Source organism: Natator depressus, chromosome 3, assembly GCF_965152275.1.
Source record: "Natator depressus isolate rNatDep1 chromosome 3, rNatDep2.hap1, whole genome shotgun sequence".
Taxonomy (NCBI): domain Eukaryota; kingdom Metazoa; phylum Chordata; order Testudines; family Cheloniidae; genus Natator; species Natator depressus.
In genome coordinates this window covers 49,919,766-49,947,427 of record NC_134236.1, presented here as the reverse complement: position 1 = coordinate 49,947,427, position 27,662 = coordinate 49,919,766, and the positions used below count along the sequence as shown (strand labels likewise).

Here is a 27,662-nt window from a genome sequence, read left to right as displayed (position 1 = left end):
GTTCATTGGATTTTTTTTTAACTATAAAAGTTATGTGATGATAGATGGCAAGGACTATGTCTTCCATTGTGTTTTACAATGCCTTGTACAGTAGGGTCTTGATCCTGATTGTGTCTGTGGTGTGCATCTACAATATAAATAATTAACTAATAATGTGATACTATGCCGAGATTTTTTTAAACAAGTAATATGCAGGTTATACAGGAAGAATATATATTTTTGTTTTTTAATATGACCATGCTAAAAATAAAACAGTTTAAATTAATTTGTATATGATTCCCTTATTGTTTCTTGGGTTCAGCTATTCTACCCTGAATATTGTAGCTATCCTCTTTTTCCTTATTATTAGTCTATCAAACTTCCTGTGCAGGAAAACATAACCGTCATGGGCCATTTTACCATACTGATGCTGAGGAGAGGATGTAAAGGGCATGCCGAAGAGGAGTTTTGTTTCATTCCCCAGATCATTCTCTAGATGCCTTTTCTTCCTTCACCAAAGTGAGTTTTATATTATAAGAGATAGAATAATGATTTTTAGGGAATTAATTTGTAGAAAGGCAGGGGTGAAATTTGTGATGGTACAAGGTATTAAATATTTTTGATGTCAAGGTGAAGCACTGTTGGCAATGGTACTAAAATTGGAGATTAGATTAAGCAAGACAGACTGATGTTCTCAGAATGATCTATCAATATGAGAGGTTCACTGACAACACATGGTTGGCTTTTGACTCAGAAGGAATGGCAGAAGAGGACAACCATTTGTGTGAGATGGAGGATCAGCGTGCTGGAGGAGCAAATACAAAAGAAATAGCATGACATAAAAGGCAGTAGTACAGTGACAAGCACCATTTACTCGGTTAACATGAATTAAGGTATGGTATTTCACAGTGACACTCCTAGAAATTGTGATCAGTAACTCATGTCATGAGTAAAAAAGGGAAAGATGTAGAAAGGAGATGAAGAAGCTGTGTCCAGCAGAGTTTAGGTAATAGATGTCACAGAGTAATTCAGAGGATCTACGGTCCAGTGAAATGAGGAAGAGAAAAATGTGAAGGAAAAAAATAATAGAGCAGTACTGTAAGGAAGGGCACGTTATTCAAAAGTACTGAAGTTGAGCATAGTGTAGCTGTGCATACTTGAGGGAAAGATGTGAGAGAAGTAATAATGAACTTAAAAGTAAGCTCAGACATCCTACTTGGAAACTTGGAGATATTTTCTGATATACTACTCTTCTAAAGAATGAATACATTCAGCAGCAGGATCTTAGCAAAGGAGGCTGAGATTACCTGGGTATTTAAGTTTGGTGAGTTTTGCATAGGACTATTATTAGTGATGGTGAATGAGGCAATACTGGGATACTGTAAAAAGGGATACTGGTAGAGAACAACCAGCAATTTTTCAACCATGTGAGCAACCTAATTGGTTTCCTAGCAATTGTAAACAGGTTTGACCTTTCAAGTATTTGAGTGGAGGATAGGTGAGGACCAATATCTACTTATTCATTAGTGGGATATTCTTATCTGCATACTAAGCATATTAATTTTTCACATTTTAATTATATCAGTCTTTACCAGCAAAATATAAAAGATTTAGGAGTTAGCCTCATTTTCAGAAAGTGCTGAGAATTCCCCTCTGAATTTTTATTGGCACACTTCCACTTTTTGTACCAAGGACATGAATGAAAATGTTAAACAAGATTGGGTCCCAAGACTGATTCCTGAGGAACTCCACTAGTAACATCCATGACCCGTTGTAGTCTCCCCTTTAACTAGTACCTTACCCACCATTCAATTCTTGTATCAATCCCCATCTTCTCCAATTTAAATAATAATTTCCCATGTGGAACTGTATCAAATGATTTACTGAAATCCAGGCAGATTAGATCTGCTGCATTTCCTTTGTCTAGAAAGTCAGTTATCTTCTCACAGGAGATGAGGTTGATCTGGCACAATCTATCTTTTGTAAAACCATATTGTATTTTATCCAAATTACTGTTTACTTCTGTAAAAAGAAAAGGAGTACTTATGGCACCTTAGAGACTAACAAATTTATTTGAGCACAAGCTTTCGTGAGCTACAGCTCACTTCATCAGATGCATTCACTGGAAAATACAGTGGGGAGATTTATATACATGGAGAACATGAAACAATGGGTGTTACCATACAGCGATGAAGTGAGCTGTAGCTCACGAAAGCTTATGCTCAAATAAATTGGTTAGTCTCTAAGGTGCCACAAGTACTCCTTTTCTTTTTGTGAATACAGACTAACATGGCTGCTACTCTGAAACCTGTTTACTTATATGTCCTTAACTACTTTCTTTTTCAAAATTTGTTCCAAGATCTTGCATACAATTGAAGTCAAACTAACAGGCCTGTAGTTTTCTGGATCACTTTTTTTCCATTTCTTAAAAATAGGTACTATATTACATTTCTCCAGTCATATGTATGACCCCCCCAAGTTTATGGATTCATTAAAAATCCTACCTATTCGGCTTGCAATCTCATGTGCCAGTTCCTCTAATATTCTTGCATGGAGATTATCTGGGGCCCCTGATTTGGTCCCATTAAAGTACTTGAGTTTGACTTCCGCCTCAGATGTGGTAATTTCAACTTCCATATCCTCATTAGCCACCCTGTCACTACCCCTAAGTACCTCATTACCCTTATTAAACACTGAGGAAAAGTATTTGTTAAGGTGTTAGGCCATGCCTAGATTATCTTTAGTTTCCACTGTATCCTCAGGTTCCACGTCTTTTCTTGTTTTCTTTTTATTTATAAGGCTAAAGAACCTTTTAATATTGGTTTTAAAATCCTTTGCAAGGCCCAACTCTGCTTGGCTTTTGGTAGTTGTCACTGGTTCCCAACACTTCCAAAAGGGAGCTTTCCTTTCTAATGCACTCCTTCCATTCCTTGTAGACTTTCCTCTTTCTCTTAATAACCTGTTCATGATGTTTGTTTACCCAATTTGGTCTGCAACCCTTCCCTATGATTTTTTCCCCTTGCTTGGGATGCAGGCTTCAGATAATTTCTACAATTTTGACAAAGTAATTCCAAACATCCTCCACATTTAGATACTTGAGTTCTTCAGTCCAATCCACTTCCCTAAGTACTGTCCTTAATTTTTTTAAAGATTGCCCTTTTGAAATCAAGGACTAGTTACAGACCTATTTTTGTTTATTCTTCCATTTAGTTTAAACTGAATTAACTCATGATCACTCGAATCAAGGTTGTCCGCCACAACTCATTCTTTTATGAGGTTCTTGCTACTTACCGATACTAAATCTAAAATGGCATCACCTCTTGTTGGTCTGGTGACTACGTGGTGAAGAAATCTTTCAGCAATCACATCCAGGAATATCTGGGCCCTATCATTATTAATAGCACTTGTCCTCCACTCTATATCTGGGAAATTAACGTCTCCCACAATCACACAATTCCCAGTACTATCTATTTCATTAAAAATTTAAGATGTCCCTATCCAAATCCAGATCAGACCCTGAGGTCTGTAGCATTCCCCAAACACTATCCCAGTGGAGCCTCTGTTACCTTTTCCCCCCCAGTGATTTTGATCCAAACAGATTTCATTTGATCTATACCATCAATTCTAATTTCTTTACAATCTACCTCATCATTAATATACAGTGCTATCATCTTTATTTCTGTCTTTTCTGAACAGCACATGCCCTTCAATCCTGTACTCCAGTCATAACTATTATTCCACCATGTTTCTGTTTTCCCTATAATATCTGGTTTTAGTTCCTGCACCAGTAATTCTAGTTCTTCCATTTTGTTACCCAGGCTCCTTGCATTGGTGTACAGACACTTTTTTCTGCTTAGCTTCACCCATATTCCTCACCCGATTAGGTACAGTCATTCTACTTGCAGTATCATCTGCCTAACTGTTAAATGCCTATACCAATGATGCTATCTTTCCTAAATGTCCATTCTCCTTCCCTCTGTTGTTCCTTTCTTTATTGCTTATCCCCTCTTACTTCATTTTCCTGCCGCTCAATATTAGCATCAGGCATGGAGATTACATTAATATCTCACAACCATTTCCCTTGAATTCCTAGTTTAAAGCTGTTTAATCAGTTGTGCCAGCCTCCATCCCAGAAGTCTATTTCTCGCTCTACTCAGGTGGTATCCATCCCATGATAGCAGCCCTCCGTTCATGATTGCCTCCAAGTGGTTGAACATCCCAAAGCCCTTCTTCTATCACCATATTGCCTGAGTCATCTGCTGACCACCATAATTTTTTCTTGCCTTCTCTCTCCTCCTCTTGGGAAAAGTAGAATCCCACTGAAGATCAACTGAGCCTCCATTTCTTTAAGCATATTCCCCAGCCTGGCATAGTCTCCCTTGATGCATTCCAGCAAGAATCTAGCAGTATCATTTGTTCCCCCCTGAAGGACAATGAGTGGATTCTTTCCTGATCCCATTAGTATCCTCTTCAGCCTCAGGTTCACAGCCTGTATCTTAGCTCCCAGCAGACAGCACACCCTGCTGTTCTAAGGATCCGCTCTGGTGATAGGCCTGCCTGTTCTTCTTAGTAGGGAGTCCCCAGTCACGTAGACCTGCCTCTTTCTATTCTTGGTGCAATTCTCCAGTTCTCTCTGACTGCAAGTGTTCTTGTCTTCTGTTCTCAGTTGCAATCTTCTCTGAGTCAGCCTCTATTCTCCTGGAGCTCCAAACTCTGGCCATTTACATTGACTTCTCTTCTTCTTGGAGGACTAGCTGCTCTTCTCTTCTTCCTTGCCCTCCCACCTTCTGTTACTGCCTGCCATCTCCTTTCATTTCCCAACTTAGCAAACTTGTTCCTCAGTTCTATTTCTTCTTCATTTTTCTTCTGCCTTGTGTAATGTTTCCACTGGCCACTTTCCTCATCCAGGACTCTACCCTCACAGTTCTCCAATCCAGCTTCCATCTGCAAGTCTGGAGCATAAGGGTATGGAACAGCTTCCATATGAGGAGAGATTAATAAGACTGGGACTTTTCAGCTTGGAAAACAGACAACTAAGAGGGGATATGATAGAGGTCTATAAAATCACAACTGGTGTGGAGAAAATAAATAAGGAAATGTTATTTACTACTCCTCATAACAGAAGAACTAGGGGTCACCAAATGAAATGAACAGGCAGCAGGTTTAAAACAAACAAAAGGAAGTATTTATTCACACAGCCAACCTGTGGAACTCTTTGCCAGAGGATGTTTTTTGAGGCCAAGACTATAACAGGGTTAAAAAAAAAAGAACTAGGTAAGTTCATGGAGGATAGGTCCAGCAATGGCTATTAGCCAGGATGGGCAGGGATGGTGTTCCGAGCCTGTTTGCCAGAAGCTGGGAATGGGCAACAGGGGATGGATCACTTGATTATCAGCTCTATTCATTCCCTCTGAAGCACCTAGCATTGGCCACTGTCAGAACACAGGATACTGGGTTAGATGGACCTTTGGTCTGACCCAGTATAGCCATTCTTATGTTTCCTTCATCCTCCTCTCTCCTTCCCTCCATCATCCAGTCAAATCCCCTTGAAAACTTAACCATAGCTTCTACCTGCATCTCCAAACCTCGGATCTTGTCTTCCATCAGATCTATCAGGTAGCACTTCATACAAACAAAGATGAAGTTCATTAAAGTCATAAACCTGTCCATAGGAAGGTAAGCTCTGGCTGCTATGGTACCCAGAGAAGTCCCATGAAGTCAATTTATTGTACCGGGTTCAAAGTGGACTTTTCAATACTGAGTTGAAATCCTAGCACAGGGATCAGCAAGCTGTGGCATGCAGCCCATCAGGGAAATCCGCTGGCAGGCCGTTTACGGTTTGTTTACCTGCAGTGTCCACAGGTTCAGTCGATTGCAGCTCCCACTGGACACAGTTTGCCATTCCAGGCCAATGGGGGCTGCGGGAAGCCCCCATTGTGAGAGTCAGCATCCTGAATTTCTGTGATTTCACAAAGGCATTTAGGAATTGAGATACCCAGTCTCCATACCCTGTTCTTTTTTTGGAAAGTACATGGAATAGAAACCTTTTCCTTTGTGCTGGACTGGAACTCATTCTATGCCCCCATGTGTAGGAGAGAGATGACTTCCTGTCTCAGCACGAGTTTGTGCAGTGGGGGGATGGAGGTAAGATACATTGAGTAACCTGATGTTATGGCCTCCAAAACCCATTTGTTGGAAGTAATCTGTTCCCTGGAAAGTCAGTGTCCAAAGATGGGAGGTGGGTATGCCTTCCTGAGGCCACTGTTTTGGAGTGCCTGGAATATGCCCTGGCAACTGGGGGAGACCCCCGCATATCCTGTAAGGGCAACTGGACCAGTGCAAGTCCCCAGTGACCTCCTGGCCAACCACTTGACGGTACTCCTCTGACCAGATCCATGGAAGGGTGGAAATGTCTAGAGGAGTAGTGAGAGTGGCTCCAAGGGTGGGAAGAGTAAGACCACATCTCCAACTCAGAAGAGGATGAGTCTCCTTCCACTGACTATGGGAGTACTGTTCCCAGCGGTGCCAGTGATCAATGCCAAGGGGGTGAGGCAATCATAGCAGGTTTTCCCTTTAATGGTACTGAAGGGCAAACCACCCTGGGTATGTGAGGCTGGCATGACACCGAGCATTGTAACAGTCCAGCCAGTTCCCCCCATGCCTGCCGATAACAATGGCTTTTATACTGTCAGCGATACTGGTACCAACAGTGAGAGGAAATCCCTGACAGCTGCAAACACCTCCAGTGTGGTCAGTACCAAGATAGTACTGATACGGTGTAGAGCTGCTGATATGGAAGCCTCTTCTGGTTCTGGACTCAATGGTACCTGCATAGGTGCCAGAGTCAACAGTGCAGGCTTCTGCAGTACCAAAGCACAGGAGTGCTGGGCTTTAAACTGCACCTACTCTGATCCCCGTGTTGGTGAACTCCTCCCTTTCATCAGTCTGTTTCTTATGCTTTTTTCTAGGCACTGTGGATGGTGATTGGTGCCAGGACTCTGCTATGGTAGGAGGAGCACTCCTTACTGACGCTGAGGCACTCAGTGCTGAGCCTGACTGCTCTGGCTCAGATGAAGGCCTCCATGAGCAGAAACTTTAGGCTGGCCTCCCAAGCCCTTTCCGCGTGAGGCTTAAAGTCCTTGGAGATTTGGCAACAGTCCCCAATATGAGCTTCCTCCAAGCACTTCAAGCAACTGAAGTGTGGGTCACTCAGGGGCATAGCCTTATTGCAGGAAACGCAGGGCTGGAAGCCTGGTGACCGAGGCATTTCTTGGAACAAGGAATCAGCTGAAAAACTGATAAAAACTGAAATCTAACTACTTAACTAATAACTTTACTAAAACTATTTATAATATACAGAGGAAAGTCCATTGAGGACTTGTAAATGCAAGAAGAGCAGTTCCAGTGACTGTCACAGGTGCTAAGAAGAAACTGAGGGGGTGTGGGTTTGGCTGGGTGCTTTATACTGGCGCTAGAGCCACCCTGATGGATACCACTAAGGTAAAAATTTTCAGCGATTGTGCATGGGCCGTACATACACCAACAGAATGTGCAAAGAAGAAAATTAGATTCAGTTTGAGGAAGGAAAATGGAGAGGAAGGGGAGGCAAGGAAAATGGAGAGTTATCAGAAGGAAGGATGGATGTAGGGAAGGTACTGACAGCAATAGATATGAGAACAAAGATGCCTGGTGAAAGTGAAACAAGCACTGAAGTGAGGGAAGAGTATAATTAAAAGTAAATGAGTTATCTCACATTGAGCACTATTTATTTTTGTAACAAAGTTGGAGAAGGAGGTTATAATGCACTGACTTTATTACGCTTATCTGCAATGGCAAAAGTCTTATGAATTTCAAATAATTTGCTCAAAAGAGAATCACTTCACCATTCTGAACCTTTATTACCTTGATCAAATCAAATGACAAAATGTTTATTCTGAGGGGAGTTTCAGAAAACTGGGAGCTCTTAAAAAAAACGGTTAAGTGTAGAGGGATTGAAATATGTTTTAAAGGGCACACGCTTTCTGGCTTTTTCCCCAGGAGCAATTTCTTAAATCCTGAGGAGGAAATGGCAGTATCTAGGTGGGGGAGTGATTTCAGTCTTTTTAAGATAAAAGCTTCCAGAAAAAGTAAACCGTTCTATTTAAATAAATGCCAATTCATTTTGACTCTACACAGGAATAATGCCAGCTTTGAAGTATATGAAACCCCTTTCAAAGCATGAAACAATTTGACTGTTTTTAACGAACATTGCAATAGATTAAAACTTTAAACTCCATGATCTTTTACTGCAAAAGATCTCTATTTCTCTAGCATTTATTTTTTCATTGAAGAGGGAGAAAATGCACTGCAAAGACAACTTCCCCTAACTTCCTCCCCACAAAAAAGTAAAATGGAGACACAGCCATTCTCTCAATTTATCTTCACACCAATAGATTGTCTTTCCCAGAGGAAAACAGTTGTCAAATTATTCAAGCCCACCATGTTCACCAACAGAATAGCTCCATATTTGCATATACCAATGGCAGACAAGTCACAGAAAACATTCTGTACTAATCTGTTATATTCTATCCCCAACATTACAAAAGAAACCTAGTAAATTGAACTAATTATCACAGTAGTTTGAGGCTTCTCAATTCTTTTTCTTCCAGCTGCAAGGATGTCGTCCTCAGAGTGAGTCTAGCATTCAGAGCTGCTGTCAAATTCTCTCTTTAAATGGGCACTTAAATGTAATGTTAAACTGATGTCTGTGGAAGACCTTGATTAAATTTGCAAATGGTATACACTACTCCAAATAGGAAGTTTAAAATTAGCTCATTTTATCTTTCAAGCTTAAAACCCAGAAGTGTTTTTTTAAAGGTTGCAAAGTACCACAAAAGTTGACTTGCAAAGTACACTTTGCAGAATCGCTGTATAACAGTAAAAGAAGATTATAATAAACAAAATATCTGCAAAGTCCCTCTGTATTAGGAAAAATAGTTTAAATCCTAAAGTTCTTAAAAATTTTAAATGAATAATGTATTTTTTCACGGCTGAAAGCTCATCTTAGAGTCATCTGGTACCTCAGAATCCTTATCTTTTGACTTCATAATATAGTTTATAAATAGCAGTAAAAAGTTTACAGAAAATATTCTCCATGATTCTTTTATGTATTTTTCAATTAGATGTTCCAAAGGAAGAAACTGTGATTAGGGCAAAGGGGGTGGCGGGAAAAGAATACCTAAAACCACATGAAATAAAAGTATCGAAGAATCTCTGCTAAACACATCAGAAGATTTAACCAGCTCAGCTTGCCAGTTTATTCACCTACTCTTATTGTCTTTGCCTTTTCTATCTCTAATGGTATGTATAATCACACAGCCTTTTTTTTTTCCTCAGTGAGGTTACAAGACAATAGAAGTTTAAAGATCTCAAAACCATAAATTCTTCTGTGTCCAAACGTGTGAAAGAAGTCTTCATTATTAGGCACTTTGTACACCATCCAATTCAAAATACTCTGCTTTCAAAGAAAAATCAAAATTGTCAAAACCTGTGAAGTATGTCTTCTCTAGCCTCCAAAAGAGCAACAAAAAGGCATAATTTCAGTATCTTGCTAGTAACATCACTTGCATGCAGTAATCTGTTTTTTTCAAGAATGTTACTATTCTGATCCACCTGAGTAATCATAGAATCATAAGACTGGAAAGGACCTCGAGAACTCATCTAGTCCAGTCCCCTGCACTCACGGCAGGACTAAGTATTATCTAGACCATCCCTGAGAGGTGTTTGTCTAACCTCCTCTTTCACACACTTCCTGCGACTTTAAGCAAACCACTTAATCTCTCTGTGTCCATCTATAAAATGGTGACACTACACCTTCCTCACCAGGCCCACTTTGTCTGTCTTGTCGATATAGACTGTAAGCTCTTCAGCACAGAGACTCTCTCTTACTAGGTGTATGTCCAGTGCTAAAACCAACAGAGTCTCCAACTGCTACTGAAATACAAAATCTTCATTTCTATCTTCTTCTTCATCTAATTATTAGCATCATACCTATTTTAGGGACTTATGCGTTGCTCCACTCAGGCCATGTCTATACTACCGGCTAAATCAGCACTGCTGTGATCGATGCAGCAGTGTCGATTTAGCGGGTCTGGTGAAGACACACTAAGTTGATGGAAGAGCGCTCTCCCGTCGACATCTGTACTCCACCTCCTCGAGAGGCAGAAGCTATGTCGACAGGAGAGCGTCTCCCACTGACACAGTGTGGTGTAGACACTACTGTAAGTCAACCAAAGTTATGTCTACTTCAGTTACGTAATTTACATAACTGAACTAGCGTAAATAGATCAACTTACAGCATTAGTGTAGACCAGCCCTCAGTGTTGCAAGGCCAAGTGACTCCTACTGCTAAGTTTGGTTTTCAGAAATGACATAGGCATTTAGAAGCTTAAGTCTGATTGAAATTTAATGAGATTGAGGCTTCTAAGTGCCTATGCCACTTTTGAAAATGAGATTTAACCACCTAAATCACTTAGGCTTTGCACCACTGACTGAAACAGTACCCAAATACCTTTAAAAATCTGGTTCTTAGTCTCTTTGTGCCACAGTTCCATATCTATGAAACTGGGATAATTGTACTCCCAGTTTGTAAAAGTACAGCTGTGAGAATACAACTTTAAAAGACTGTAAGTTGCTCAGATGGTAATGAAGGTCACATGCATACTTTAGATAGAAAGATCAGAATTTTTATAATGATCTGAGTCCTTAACCACCAAACCATAGACTGTAAATAAATACTACTAATTGGAGGTATTCCCCATGTCCCAAGAAATAATATTCCTTAAAAAAGATACATCTGTAAATATGATTTAGGCAGCTTGCATCACTCTAGAAGTGTAATTGAACAAGAAAATATCACAAATTTTTACATTTCAACATATGTTTATTAAGAAAAAAGTGAAGAGAAAGCAATATAAAAATGAGTATAAGGTAGGAAGATGGGTTACACACAAAATGCTTATGAGCACAGAAACAAGCAGAACAAGTCACAGAAACTGCAATATCATTCAAATTTAGGAACTAACTTTTGGTTCCCATGCCCCAAGCAGTTAGAAATTGACTGCACTTTGGAACTGATGTACTCTATCTACAAGGAAAAGTACTGGATATAATTACAATGTATGTATCTCTTCTTTCCTTTCATCAGCCAACTTAGAGCGTTACAGGCCCAAGCTATCCAGAAAGCCAGGTGCTTACTCTCTTACTGTGAGGGAAAATGTTGCTAAAATTATAGGGAAGTAACGAAGGGTAGAAAAATAAGCAACAAAGCTTCTCAGTCCTCAGTGAAATATGCATCCAGTCCCTCCAGTTCTGTATCTGCTTCTGTGTTTGAAGAAGTGGGAATGGAACATGAATTTGTACTTTTCTGACTACTCAGTTTTTGCTGGGAGCTTTCTGGTTCACTTGGTTCTTTCTTCACTTCTCTACCACCACTTAGTAGCTTCTGACTCTCTGCAAAATATTGATTGGGATGATTCAAAGAAAACCCAATATCATCAACCTGTACACAGAAGGAAAGGAAAAGGAATTATTACATGGTATTTCAAAAGATGAATTTTAAACAGATGAACTCATTCAGTAGCATTAGCCATTTAAGTAGTTTAACTTTTAAGAAAATGGGTGTAGGGGAAATCACTTTGCTGATACTTGTCTGATTCAATACTATCATGCCAAGGATCTAAGTGCAACACAAACCTTCTCATGTATTTTAGGAATAAAACATGATTGTTTTAATATTATTATTAAATATATTATTTTAACATTGTCTTTCTTGTAATGTTGCAGGAACTACAAATAAATATCAATAAAACATGCAAAGTAACGTAAGTGTGGAAACTACACAGGGTGTTACAACTTCACCTGGTGAACCCATCCTACTCTTTACATCCATTTTTTTCTCAATTTTGGGGGTGGGCTCCCGACTAGTCTAGGGTGAATGGGCCAGAAGGGAACAGCAGTAAGGACAAAGTTTCATGAAACAAATCTGGATTGGCTGTCAATACAAACGTGAGACCATGGGTAAAACAGTAGATCCACCTCTGTCTGTACTCTCACAGCAGCCCTTTATTGATGTTGACCACTGACGTGATTTATATTCAACAAGGCAACAGGCTTAGGCAGAAAGCCAATGGCCCAATCTTGTCTCTTCTCTACTGGCACGGGGCTAAGCTGCAAGGACATGTGTGATCCAGCTCCATGGAATCCCAATGGGCCCCTGTCCCACATCAAACAGCATGTGGGCTTCTGATTAGTTGGGAAGAATGAAGAGAAACTACTGTAATGTGCATTCTATTTTATTTTTAATTGCTTTTTAAAGTCAGGCATGTCTCTTCATTCAACTACTATAATGATGTATTTTGGTTTGTAATTGTTCCTATTAGTAAATTCTCTAGTCATTTACACAATCTGAAAAACAGTTAAACAGTTATCATTAACATTAAAACATTAAAAATAATATTCCTCTATGGGCCTTTCACCATCTTAAAAGAAAGCTACTCAGCCGTATCCATTTCACAACATCACTTATAACCCCTATCCCTCTTTTCAGGTGCTTACAAGCTTCAAACATCTACCAAAAAGCCAGATAGTCTTTTAAAACGAGGTCTTAGTCAAGTTTTCCCCAGCATTCACCTTTTCACCCCACCACCATCTTCCCACAAGCCACAGAAAAACCAGGGAGAACAGTTAAAAAGGTCATCAACTTTGGGATCTGGTGAACCAAGGTAGGAGGGAATGCTAAGAGCCACCAACTGGGAATTCTTGGCTGCCAATATCCTCCCTTTTTGTACTAGGAAGAGGATGTTGAGGCAAATGCCACAATATCATATGAGAAAAAATTATTTAGGACTTTATAGGTCAAAATCAACACTTTACAGCTCATCTATAAGTCAACCCAAAACCAATCCAATCATGTAACACTGATGTAATTTGCTCTTTGCATGAAACATTGCGGAATAAGTGCAGTCACATTCTGTACTAATTCCGAGTTTTGAAAGGTTTTAAATTAGACTGTATTAGGAAATAATCTAGCCTTGATGAGAGAAAAGAATGGATAACTGCAGTGAGGTCCTGCATAAGAAAGAAAAGGTCACAACCTCCTTGCTAAATATATGATGAAAAGCAGTATTAGCAAGTGCAACAGCCTCAGTATGTAGGAGCAATTGGGATTCCAATAGGACTGTCAGGTTGAAAATCTTAGGGTATGTCTTCACTGCCCGCCAGATCGGTGGGCAGCGATCGATCCAGCGGGGATTGATTTATCGCGTCTAGTCTAGACGCAATAAATCGACCCCCGAGCGCTTTCCCATCAACTCCTGTACTCCAGCGCCATGAGAGGCACAGGCAGAGTCGATGGGGGAGCGGCAGCAGTTGACTCATCGCAGTGAAGACAGCACAGTAAGTCGATCTAAGTACGTCGACTTCAGCTACGTAACTTAGATCAATCCACACACACACATCCCCCACTGTAGACCACGGCTTAGAAACAAGTAGGGGACATACCTACCTCTCCCCTAATTTGGAGGTCTGATTAATCTCTGATATTTCTTCTGGCTGTTTTCCCCATTCTTTGAATTTCATCTCTGTATTACGTGGATGACTCTTAGCCAGCCTACACCAGAAGGGTCTGAAGAGAGAACTATGGAACTGAGTGTCTCATCATATTGAAGGCCACTCAACCCAAATCTCTTTACTAGCCTTATTTTATCCATAGAATCTCAGTTTGTTTTTCTGGATAGTAACTCCTTTTTCTTCTTTTATAAAAAATTAGAACAATCTATGAAGCATCTGCTTGTATCAAAATGAAGCTGCAAGATGAGACTGAAATTTTCAAAGATGACTTTGGGATTTACTCACACAACTCCCATTAAATTCAACTGAAACTTGTAGTCAGCTTTGAAAATCTTAAAAGTAGTCTCCACAAACTTCTCCCCCATTTTAAAGTTGAAGGGTACTGCTGAGTCTTTCTAGAACTTCATCAGCTGAAGGAAATTCTGCACTTCTGCTCTATTACATTTTTACTGCTTCTTCTCAGTCTATTTCCCCAAAAATAAATTTCCACAAGGATTTTTCTGCATAATAATATACTGCTCTGATGGCGCAAAAATTAATCTGAGGAATTAATGGCTTCTTTGATCCACAAATAAAAAAACAGGAGCACATATTTACGTTTCCTTGCTTGCTTTGTGTGTTTAGTCAGACTGTGTTACTTTAAGAAAAATATTTATTTTGTCAGTAATCTAGTCATTTGAAACTTTTAAAACTTGTATCAATAATTCTTCCTTAAAGGTTCTTTGTGTCTTCAGAAGTTAACCAACCAGTAATAGACTGAAATTGAATTTCTTCAGCAAGTTTATCAGTTTCATTTACAGATGCAATTAATTCAGCATATAAGGAAAAATAAAACTGTACATGATGTACTGTAAAGAAAAGCTGAACTTATAATCTATATTGAGCCAGAGTGAAGGGCATTTTACTTTAAACAAATCTGTTTATTTCATCTAATAGATGATATCAAACATTTCCTTGAATTCAACATATTTTCCTCACATTGACCTTCACGCAAACATTGGTCTCATATTTCTACTGTAGCAAATGTGGTTTTGAAAGGAAGTGAGGCAACAGTGTTGCACCTCTAGGATCTTTAGGTTTTAATCAAGTGGTTTCCAATGACAGCTGATAACCAGGCAGCTGGTATTACAAAAAAAAGCCATATGGAACAATCATCGTGTTACAGCAAATGGTATCAATTAGCTGTGGTTCATTTTCAAAAAACTTTCACTGAAATGAGATTTGATCACAAAGGACAATGAAAAGCAAACATACATTCTCCACCCTCCCTGCTTTAAATAAGCAAGAGGATAGTGACATTCATTTTCCAAATAAAGTAGTGAACCGAGGTGGTTAAATAAAATTAGAAATGTAGTAATATTAAAACATCAATATCTGGCAAGTTATAACAAAGATGACAGTTATCTCTATAATTATAATAAAATATATTTTTGCTTACATTTTTAACATCACGTACTGTAACTATACAGATCTAAAATGTTCTGTACAAGAAAGTTCACTAAACAGTTATACTCACAAAGACTTTATGGCATCAGGCAAGAATAGTAAATATTTACAAATACTCAAGAATAACGTTTTTCAAAAAAGACACTAATTTAGAAATAAACTGCTGTAGTACCAATTGCTGAAGAAGCATCACTCATGCAAATTAGGTAGGCATTAATTAATTTAATTATTGTTAAAGATGTGTTAGCCACTTTATTATTTATCTACATGCTAAATTGGGCCCTTAAAATATGTTTATTTAGACTGCTCTTGAATTTTGGTATGCAATCTGATTTCAAAGCAACAATCATTTTTATACAACTGGCACTATGACAGGCTGCCTATACTCTATCAATAATTAATAGCTGATTAATTAATTAATCAGTGTGGTTTTTCTTTAAAATTAGTACAATTTGTCCACATGCAGCTCAGACCGCTAATTTCTTCGGTAAGGAAATATGCTTCTCCCAATATTTGAATTAAATATTATTTCTATGGTGATTGTGTAAAGGCATTTCTTTGCATTCTGCTACTTTGCTATGGTTTCTCATTTTCAGTCTTGTATATTTTGTATGACTGACTCACTTGCACTTCCTTTAATATAAATAAGGCCCTACCAAATTCACAGTTAATTTTGGTCAATTTCTCAGTCATGGGATTTTAAAAATCATAAATTTCATGGCTTCAGATGCTGGTCCTGGCTGTACTGGTGAGGGATGGGACTTCCTCTTCCCCTGCAGGGGCCACTCCCAGGGCAGACCCACCTTCAGTAACCTCCCCCCGGCTGCAGGAACTTCTGCAGCTGTTGGATGGGAGCCCATTTCTGAAGGCGACACCACTGCCAGCAGCAGCACAGAAATAAGGATGTGATGGTATGGTTTTGCCACCTTTACTTTTGCACTGCTGCGGACTCTGGCACTGCCTTCAGAGCTGGGCAGCCAGCCACTCTCCGCTGATCTCCAACAATCCAGCTCTGAAGGCAGCGCAGAAGTAAAGGTGGCAATACTGCGACCCCCCTCCCCAAACCCTCTTTTGGGTTGAGACCCCTAGTTTGAGAAACACTGGTCTTCTCTGTGAAATCTGTACAGTATAGGGCAAAAGTATACAAAAGTCCAGATTTCACGCGGAAGACCAGATTTCATGGTCCGTGATACATTTTTCACAACCATGAATTTGATAGGGCCCTAAATATGAATCAAAAACCACTGCCAACAACAGTCTAAAATGGTAAGTCATAAATGAGAATATGAAATAATTTATTTCAAATTCAAGTAAAAATCCTAGTATCCAAATAATCTGCTCAAATTTAGCCAAGTTACAAACCTCTGAAAAATTGACAGCATGCTCAGTAGAGGCTTGTTAGAGTCTGGCAGCTAAATTCTCTGAAGATTATTTCTTCACTAGGCATGTTCCATCCCTAGGCTATAGGTGCTGAGTAGGACTTTTCCTACTCCTGGTTTGTTCTCCTGGTTGCTAGAGCCACTGTGGCACTGGCTACAGAAACTGAGAGCTAGGAGACTGTCTCATCTATGCTCTCAGTATTCCCACTGTTGGTACTCCAGGCATTGTGGAGGTGTCAGGGTTCCCTCCCCACTCTGAACTTTAGGGTACAGATGTGGGGACCCGCATGAAAGACCCCCTAAGCTTATTTCTACCAGCTTAGGTTAAAACGTCCCCAATGCACAAATTCTCCCTTGTACGTTGGATTAGGTAAACGCTACCACCACCAAGTAATTTAACAAGGAATCAGGGAAAGGACCACTTGGAGTCCTATTCCCCCAAAATATCCCCCCCCAAGCCCTACACCCCACTTTCCTGGGGAGGCTTGAGAATAAACAAGCTGAGCCCAGACCAGCCTTGGTTTTTTTAGGATACTAAAAAAACCCAATCAGATTCTTTAAAAAAACAGAACTTTATTAGAAAGAAAAAAAGTAAAAGAAGCACCTCTGTGAAATTAGAATGGGAGATAATCTCACAGGGCAATTAGATTCAAAACACAGAGAATTTCCCTCTAGGCAAAACCTTAAAGTTACAAAAAGAAAAACCAAGAATACATCTTCCTCTCAGCACAGAGAAAATCACAAGCCAAAACAAAAGATAATCTAATGCATTTCTTTGCTAAATACTAAGGGGTTGGAGTGCTTGCTTTCTTGTTCTGTCTCTGGCAAAAGACACATGGAACAGACAAAGCCTTTTTCCCTCCTAGATTTGAAAGTATCTTGTCCCCTTATTGGTCCTTTTGGTCAGGTGCCAGCCAGGTTACTTGAGCTTCTTAACCCCTTACTAGTAAGAGGTTTTTGTGCCTCTGGCCAGGAGGGATTTTATAGTACTGTATACAGACAGGTGGTTACCCTTCCCTTTATTTTTATGACAGGAGGAAAATGAGGAAGCAACCTGATTGGAACAGAGAGGGATGACTAATGAGAAAGGGGAGTATTTACAGGAGCTAGAGGGTGAGGAGGAGTAGAAGTGGGAGGAGGCAGTAGTGAGATGATGTGGGGAAGGTAAAGGAGAGGGGAAATGGAGGGGTTGTGGCTAAGAGCAGAGAGCTTTGGTGTGGGGCTGGAGGGCATATAGCTACAGAAAGGGAGGGAGGCAGTGGCCAGGGGACAAGATATTTGATAGGAATACAGATGAAGAGTGGCAGGATGTAGGACCCCTACAGATGTCAGCCCTATTAATAAAAATTATGAACACCTTTTTTGGATGCATATATCTGATTTTTGTACAGCTTTGCCTCTAATAACTAGAAGAGTTCACTTCTGCCTGGTATCCACCCATTACTTTTGGGGCTGATATTGAATAAGCCTAGTCCCATACCTTCTGAGCGGCAGCTGAGCGCTAATGATCTATTAACCCCCTTTTTATTGTCTTATTATGAGGCAGCTCAGTTCTCTTTGCTCCAGTCCTATTCAGCTCCTCTGTCACCCTTCCCTTAATAGGCTCGGTTCTCCTGTGCCTGATGTCTCAGACCAACGACAGCTTCCCTGTTGTCTGGGGGCATAAAACTTGACTCTTACTTGCCTAAATAGTTCTTTCCCTTGTTTTAGGGCCTTTGGCAATACTTTTTCAGTCTGTTTGCAACACAGTAGAATTAAAATGAAGAAGAAATTATAAGAAAATATAAAGTCTCTCATTAGAGATAAATAATAAGCTGGACTTCTGCAAACAGTAAGCTGCAAAAGCATGGTCCTTAGGCTAGAACAAAGAGTACACAGCTTTGGAGAGGGAATATATATAATATATAAATTGGGGCTGTGAGACAACTATTGTGGGTTTACATCTTCAGACTCCTACCTTGTAAAGTAATATAGGAAAGAAATAGTAACTATAAACTATTTATCCAAGGAAGGGAATACAATCCCAAATAGATTTTAGATACATGCACTGGAGATTTAATAAGAAATAATGGCCTAGTGTTGCCAACTCTCATGATTTATCACAAGTGTTGCAATATTGGCTGGCTATCTTAAAGCTCCAGCTCCCAGATTCTGGTGATTACATGATAATTTCAGCTTTCATTTAAAAGATAAGTTTCTCACCCCCCAGGGTTGCTGAGAACTCAAAAACTAGAAGTCAAATAAAAAACCCCCACAATCAATTATTTTTTAAATATCTGATGATTTTAAGCAAATCTTATGAGTTGGGGGGGGCACCCTGATTCATGGGTTTTTAAGGTTTGGGATTGGAAATATGGAGTGCATTTGTGTAAATATCTTTATGGATGAGATCACAAATGAGGCATGTCAAAAGTAATTTGAATGGTGTAACTAAGGACTTCCTCAGGGACATAATGATATCACAAGAAACCTGACACCTGTAGGTCTATTTCTCTACTCTGACTCTTTGACAGTCTTCCCAGAAAGAGGAACAGGGAAAATGGGGGAGCTGAGGATTGGATGGACTCTAGTAACGTGAAACTTCATGTAAGTAATGCACACTTTATGTTTTGCTTTAGTCTGATTTTCTCTCACTATTCTTACTATTGTTTTTACTACAATCTTGGTGGTATTAGTTTGAGAATTCTATGCAGACTATCCTGAAGAGGAGGATCAACTTTCAACATCTAGTAAGAGGCTGATGGAAGGGAGGATGGAGCAGTTTAGGATTCTCAGCCAAAAGGACATAGACTAAGGAATCCTCTCTCAAGGGGTGTTCATATTGTTTTCAGGAATACTATCCAATAAATACAGGAGAAACACCTACTTACTGTGTTACAGCCCTGGCTGGATACTCACCAGGATGCTATGTTTGAATCCACCCACTGGATCTCCACATGTTCTTCAACTTACTTGCCAGAAGCTAGGCATTATCTCTGGGTGCCAACTCCCTGTTTAACATACCTTCCCAGGGCTGGCCTTAGGGAAAATGGCACCCTGGGTGAACTTGCATTTTGGTGCTCCTGGCCCCTGTGGGCATGGCGTTCCCCCTTTGCCCCTGGCTCCCCATGGGCTCCTCACCCCTAATCCCTGCACTGTGCCCCCTTTGCCCCTACACCTGCTCCCCCTCCACGCCACTAATCCCTATACCCCTTCACTCCCAACCTATGCCCCCTCATGCGTACTAACCCGTACACTGTGCCACCTTCACCCCAACCCCTGCATTCCCCTGCTGCGCCCCTAACTCCTGCACTGTGCCCACTTCACTCCTGCCCCCTGCACTCCTCTGCTGTGCCCCCTTCATCCCAATCCCTACCCCTTCCAGCGGGGCTCAGGAGGCGATTTAAAGGGCTCAGAGCTCCGGCTGCTGCGGGGAGCCCCAGGCCCTTTAAATCGCCAGCCTGAGGAAACCGGTCCGGCACGGCATACTGGCCCATACCGGCTTAATTTCATCTCTGACAGCAGCACACACAGATTCCCCCTGTCCAGTCACCCCAGCTCAGTGGAGACTAGGTACATGGTGGGGGTGGCGGGAGGACACCCCGATATCAGTCCTTCTCCCCCCCCGCGCCCCCAGCAGACAGGAGGATGCTCTCAGTCTGGAGTGGCCAGGGGCTCTGGGAGAGGAGGGGAGGGGGGAGAAACAGGAGCAGCAGTGGCTGCACACGGCAGTGGAGCAAGGGGGAAGGAGGGCCACCCCTGCTCCAGAGGAGTCACCTGGCTCAGCTGGTTGTCCAGCTGCCCCCCTGCAGCTCAGGTACCTCCTCCCTACTCCAGACGCTGCTGCTCTGCCTGCCACCTCCGTCGTGGCAGGTCAGGTGGGAATCAGGCAAATCCTCCGCGGGGGGCCTTCCTGGGCGATTACCCATACAGCTCACCCCAAAGGCTGGCCCTATACCTTCCTAAGGTAAGGGCCTCTGCAGTCCAACTACCTAGGGCATGAAGCTAGTGCACACTCTTCAGAGTTCAAAGCGATGGACCATCTGGATTACTTTGTGATAGTTAAAGCAAGTAACAAATTTCTAAACCGATCACATGAGATCTACAGATCTACAGAAAAATTACACAAAACCTGCATGTAAAACCCTTCCTTCAGTGTCCTCGCCACTTTGAGAACCCACTGCTTTTTGGTCAGTCCTTTTGGTGTCTCAGCACCCTCCTGCCCATTCTTGCCGTCTTGTTCTGGTCAGTGAGAGTCCCTCCTAAGAGCAGAACTTGACCTTTTTAATAAAATTGCAGACCTCCATGTCAGATAACACCCTGAGTGGCTTCGAGTCCCTTGTCAGGTGATTTCTTGCTTGGTTACAGCCCACCTTAAGTCTATACTAGGAAAGTGGTTTTCCCTATGTAGCAGCCACCTCATTGTTCTATGGGCCTTCCACCTGAATGGAAGACCACCAGGTTAATTACTCTCCATTGCTCTTTTTGGGTAGCCTTCTTTCCTAGTGGGGGCACACAGTCTCTTAACATCTCCTAGATATTCTAGTCCAGCGGTTCTCAATCTTTTTCTCTCTGGTCCCCCCTCGACATGCTATAAAAACTCCAGGGCCCAGGTAGGGGGAGGGGCTTTGAGGCAGAGGCCTTGGGCATAGGTATCATTTGACTTCTATGCGGGGGAGGGCAGGGGCCAGTCGGGCTTGAGCCACCTCCGCATGCGGGGTCCAGGGAGGGAGTGCCACCTCCTGACTCACCTCAGCAGGACACCCAGCCTGTCTGGGTTCAGGGGATGGCCCGCAAGCAAAAATTATAACTCAAGTGTTGGGGACCCTTAGCTCAAAAAGTTTGAAAACAGGTTAGGGTGCAAGGAGTGGATAGCTAGAGGCCGTGTGAAGACAGGGGGTAGCTCAAGGTGCAGGGAAGAGGTAGCTGGGGATGTGTGTACACAGGGGGGTGGCTAGGGGCTATGTGCAGGCGGGGGGGGTAGCTCAGGGTGCAGGGAGATGGGTAGCTGTGACTGTGTGCAGGCAGGGGGGTAGCTCAGGGTGCAGGGAAGGGGATACTAGGGGCTGTGTGCGGGCAGGGGGTAGGTCGGGGGCAGGGAGAGGGGCATTAGGGGCTGTGTGCAGGGAGGACTCCCCTGCAGTCCTTGTTCCCAGAGCGGTCTGCCTGCCATGGAGCCGGGTCTCCCCACCCAGGGGGCTCTTACCAGCTGCCTCTATGGGAGCAAAGGGGGCTGGGAGCAGCTTCAACCTGGGGCACTGGCAGGAGAGGAACGCTGTTGCTGCCTGCTCCATGGGACCAGCCAAAGCAGCAGTTGCCGTGCAGTGCCTGGATCTGCCTTCCTGCCTCCAACCTTGCCGGGGGATGGGGAGGGCCAGGGAGGTGAGGAGCTGCCGCCAGACTGCCATGCACTTGCGCTGCAGTTTGGGGTGGGCAATGCATTCTGTCAAGGTTCCTTCCCCACTCTGAACTCTAGGATACAGATGTAGGGACCTGCATGAAAGACCCCCTAAGCTTATTCTTACCAGCTTAGGTTAAAACTTCCCCAAGGTACAAACTTTGCCTTGTCCTTGAATCGTATGCTGCCACCACCAAGCGATTTAAACAAAGAACAGGGAAAGCGCCCACTTGGAGATGTCTTCCCAGAAAATATCCCTCCAAGCCCTACACCCCCCTTCCTGGGGAAGGCTTGATGATAATATCCTCAGCAATTGGTACAGGTAAACACAGACCCAAACCCTTGGATCTTAAGAACAATGAAAAATCAATCAGGTTCTTAAAAGAAGAATTTTATTTAAAGAAAAGGTAAAAGAATCACCTCTGTAAAATCAGGATGGTAAATACTTTACAGGGTAATCAGATTCAAAACAGAGAATCCCTCTAGGCAAAACCTTAAGTTACAAGAAGACAAAAGACAGGAATACACATTCTCTCCAGCACAGCAAATTTTACAAGCCAAAACACAAAGAAAACCTAACGCATTTTCTAGCTAGATTACTTACTAACTTTACAGGAGTCGGAAGGCTTGCATCCTTGATCTGTTCCCACCAAAGGTTTCACACAGACAGACAAAAGCATTTCCCCCCCTCCAGATTTGAAAGTATCTTGTCCCCTCATTGGTCATTTTGTGTCAGGTGCCAGCGGGATTACCTTAGCTTCTTAACCCTTTACAGGTGAAAGGGTTTTGCCTCTGGCCAGGAGGGATTTTATAGCATGGTATACAGAAAGGTGGTTACCCTTCCCTTTATATTTATGACACCCTCCATGTCCCCAACTCTTCCGATGGGCTCAAGGCTTCTGCCCCACAGGGAGCACCAGGGTTCAGGGCTCCGGGCTTTAGCCCCATGGGGGGTGCTGGGAATCGGGGCTTCAGCCCAACGTGGGGGCGCCAGGGATCACGACTTCAGCCCTGCGGCCCCCTTGAAAGGGCTTACAGACCCCTAGTTGAAAACTGCTGTTCTAGTCCATTATGAAAGTTAAAAAAGCAAAAGTAAAGGTGCAGTACAATTTACAATCAAAATGGCATTCACAAAACAGAATGGAATCTGAAGACTAATATAGACATATGTAGACATGCACTAATTTTTCACAGACCACAAAAGAATTTAAGAGAGCTAAGGTTACAGACAGCCAATATATCCATTTAAATAATTACCTCCCTGGTAAACTTTCTATATTATAGGTGCAGTCACTAAGATAAAGCCAGGGGTGTGACATTAAGGTATGACTGGATAATGTAAGTATGTAATCGACCAGAAAATGTCACGGGAAAGTAAAATATTACTAACAAGCAGGGTATAAAAGCTTAGCTTTGAGAGAGAGAGAAACTTGGAACACAGGGACACTTGCAAGCCTGTTCTCCAGATTGGCGATGTATTAACCTTTTCCTTTCTGTGCTGTGCTGTCTTGTCTAACAAACACCAATTTAGCTTGACAGGTTTCAGAGTGGTTGCCGTGTTAGTCTGTATCAGCGAAAACAACGAGGAGTCCTTCTGGCACCTTAGAGACTAAATTCTTGATCTTCCCCTGTTTGCTGTATAGGATGTTGATCAGGTGGTTCCACAGTTTCTTTGAGAGTGTGTGGCACAATCTCGCACCATAGTCTTTGTGGTATGCTGATTGCAATGGATTTTTTACGTTCAGTCCTTTTGGTATGATGTCCATTTGTTTGCATTTGGTGCGACAAGGACTCCTCATTCAATTTAGCTTGGTTATTGATCAGTGAGATGTCAGATAATCTAAATTGAGCCCTAACACACTACAAAAATTATACTACTATAGGATTATGAAGTATTAGGATTGTCTAGCAGTGCTTGGAACTTTATAGAATTAAGTCATTTAATCTCTTTTCATAGGCCATTAAAAAAGAGAAGATATTTCAAAGTAGCAACTCGGTGAACAGCCAATTCAGGACTCATTAAACCATTCTTTCAGCAGTGCAATAAGAATTTAATCCATTAATTTTACAAAACAGAATGATCTAATTAACAAAAAATTTAAGCCACCCGAATGGGCTTCATATCCCAGTAGACTAAAACATTAAACCCATGTAACTACAGAAATCAGTTTCTTTCCTGATGCTGATGACTAGAAGAGCAATAAAATCTGGTGACTTCATACATGGAATAATAAGACACATATGTCAGTCAGGCTTCGCAGTGGGGCATTATGACCCAGGGACTTCTTGGTACCCACTGGCAGAGGGCACAGGGGTGCATAGGGTTGCAGGGATCCCCTGAGTCCACCATAAATGTTCATCAAAAAATGTCACATAAGGTCCCTACTGAAAGCTTGTGTGTCACACTGATCATCACAACTACTGCAAAATGTATGTATGGATAATATTTAAGGAGTTATGTATATATACTAAAAATTACGCTCTAAAGATCTGTGAGTTGGGGCTGGTCACCAAAAGATGATAAAGAAGTTTCTTTCAGGCAAGAGACACTTATCCACCTGTCTGACTGTATTGTGACAAATTGCCAGTACGATTATGATGGGTCCCACGCCTCCTCTGCCGGGCGGGGGGGGGGGGGTTCAGGGTGCAGTTTCCTGCCCCTGAACTAGGGTATCTACTGTCCCACGAGTAACCCAGAGAAGGGTAGTGGAGAGGGAGGGACCCGGGCCTGCCTTCTACTCCAGGTCCCAGCCCAGGGGCCCTAGGGATAGTTGTAAACCACTTGAACTAGTGCTTCCTTCCCCTGGGCTACTTCCCTCTTCTGCTCTTCAGCTTGTGGGGCTTCCTGCCCTCTCTCTCTCTCTGCACAAGCCGGGTGTCTCTTTACCTACGGTCTTGGTCTTCTAGCCAGCCACAGCACTTCTCCAAACTCTCCTCTACTCCAACTCCTTCAAACTGCTTCTGCTCCAACTCCTTCCCCTGGCTGATTGAAGTAGAGTGTTTTTATCAGGTGACTAGCTTCAGGTGCTCTAATTGGCTTCAGGTGCTTTTAATTAATCTATAGAAACCTTTCTTCCCTCTACAGGGAATAAGGCTTCTCCTCATCCTGGGACTTACATATCTCTCCTATATCACTCTCCTGCTGCCTTCTGGCTATGCTGTATCACAATATGTAAATTGAGTATTGTATACTTCACAATGAATGCCAATTTACAGTCTGAGCAAAATGCTAATCAAATGATTGGAAAGTCTCCAGGGGAGATTCTATACAGGAATAAAGAAGCAGTGAGGGGGATTCTGTTTATAAGTGAATCCAATGGATGTTTGGAACTACATTTGGGGGCAAAAGCACATGCAGGTATCTTCACGAAGAGGACAAGCTGCCAACTGGCATGTCTTGTGAATGGAGGATCACACCTAGTCTGACTGTTTAACTTTGGGAGAAAATCTAACTTTTATTAGACAGGAGGATGTCTTGTTAGTTAAGTTCAGGCTCTAAAAAGCATGTTATGATTTTATTTTATATATAACCACTTGTTCTTCTCAACTCCCTGTTCTTTGTTAAATTAACTTGTTTTCACTATAAACAAATCTTAGGTCTTGTCCATACCTGAGGCTGTGTCTAGGGCACGTGTAGCTACATGCTGCAGTGAAAGGCATGCTGTGTCCACACTCAATGTAGTGTGTAGATAAGTGCAGCTGTGAAAGGCTCTGGCAGTGGAGAGGCCGTGGGGAAAGACCCTGGAAAGGCACTGAATTTAGCCATATGGAGTGGAAATCTATCAACTTCATGAAAAAACTTGTACAGATACAGACAGACATCATCTTCCTTTCCAAATGCAAACAGATGGACATCATACCGAAAGGACTGAAGGTAAAAAATCCATTACAATCTACATACCACACAGACTATGCTGACAGCTTGTGCCACACGCTCTCAAAAAAACTGCAGAACCACCTGATCAACATCCTCTACAGCAAACAGGGGAAGATTAAGAATGAGCTCTCAAAACTGGATAATCTCATAAAAAACCAACCTTCCACACAAATTGCCTCGTGGCTGGACTTTATTAAAACTAGACAAGCCATTTACAACACAAACTTGGCTTCTCTACAAAAGAAAAAGGACACTAAACTATCTAAACTACTACATGCCACAAGGGGCCACAACAGTAGTTCCCTTAATCCACCCAGCAATATTGTTAATCTATCCAACTATACTCTTAGCCCAGCAGAAGAATCTGTCCTATCTCGAGGGCCTCTCCTTCTGCCCCTCCACCCCCACGAACATGGTACAGTTCTGTGGTGACCTAGAATCCTATTTTTGATGTCACCGACTCAAGGAATATTTCCAACACACTTCTGAACAACATACTAATCCACAGAGACCTTCCTACCAAGACTACAAAAAGAAGGATTCTGGGTGGACTCTTCCTGAAGGTCGAAACAACAGACTGGACTTCTACATAGAGTGCTTCCGCCGATGTGCACGGGATGAAATTGTGGAAAAGCAGCATCACTTGCCCCATAACCTCAGCCGTGCAGAACACAATGCCATCCATAGCCTCAGAAACAACTCTGACATCATAATCAAAAAGGCTGACAAAGGAGGTGCTGTCATCGTGACTAGGTCGGAATATGAACAAGAGGCTGCTAGGCAGCTCTCCAACACCACTTTCTACAAGCCATTACCCTCTGATCCCACTGAGGGTTACCAAAAATAACTACAGCATTTGCTCAAGAAACTCCCTGAAAAAGTACAAGAACAAATCCGCACAGACACACCCCTGGAACCCTGACCAGGGGTATTCTATTTGCTACCCAAGATCCATAAACCTGGAAATCCTGGATGCCCCATCATCTCAGGCATTGGCACCCTGACAGCAGGATTATCTGGCCATGTAGACTCCCTCCTCAGGCCCTATGCTACCAGCACTCCCAGCTATCTTCAAGACACCACTGACTTCCTGAGGAAACTACAGTCCATCGGTGATTTTCCTGAGACCACCATCCTAGCCACTATGGATGTAGAAGCCCTCTACACCAACATTCCACGCAAAGATGGACTACAAGGCGTCAGGAACAGTATCCCCGATAATGGCACGGCAAACCTGGTGGCTGAACTTTGTGACTTTGTCCTCACCCATAACTATTTCACATTTGGGGACAATGTATACCTTCAAATCAGTGGTACTGCTATGGGTATCCGCATGGCCCCACAGTATGCCAACATTTTTATGGCTGGCTTAGAACAACGCTTCCTCAGCTCTCGTCCCCTAATGCCCCTACTCTACTTGCACTACATTGATGAGATCTTCATCATCTGGACCCATGGAAAAGAAGCCCTTGAGGAATTCCACCATGATTTCAACAATTTCCATCCCACCATTAACCTCAGCCTGGACCAGTCCACACAAGAGATACAATTCCTGGACACTAAGGTGCTAATAAGCGATGGTCACATAAACACCACCCTATACCAGAAACCTACTGACCGCTATGCCTACCTACATGCCTCCAGCTTTCATCCAGACCACACCACACGATCCATTGTCTACAGCCAAGCTCTACGATACAACCCACATTTGCTCCAACCCCTCAGACAGAGACAAACACCTACAAAATCTCTATCAAGCGTTCTTACAACTACAATACCCACCTGCTGAAGTGAAGAAACAGACTGACAGAGCCAGAAGAGTACCCAGAAGTCACCTACTACAGGACAGGCCCAACAAAGAAAATAACAGAACGCCACTAGCCATCACCTTCAGCCCCCAACTAAAACCTCTCCAATGCATCATCAAGGATCTACAACCTATCCTGAAGGACGACCCATCACTCTCACAGATCTTGGGAGACAGGCCAGTCCTTGC

General features: G+C 42.2%; 1 protein-coding gene across 4 annotated transcripts in view; it reads right to left on the bottom strand.

Annotated features, from left to right (window-relative positions):
- Window positions 1-11,162: 11,162 nt before the first annotated feature.
- The window catches only part of PRIM2 (DNA primase subunit 2), a 297,206-nt gene continuing 280,706 nt past the window's right edge, over window positions 11,163-27,662 (bottom strand). For all 4 annotated transcript variants that reach the window (XM_074947892.1, XM_074947891.1, XM_074947893.1 and 1 more), the window contains one exon: window positions 11,163-11,518. In XM_074947892.1, the coding sequence (XP_074803993.1) occupies window positions 11,291-11,518 (228 nt within the window). In that variant the 3' untranslated portion in view covers window positions 11,163-11,290. The remainder of the gene's footprint in view (window positions 11,519-27,662) is intronic.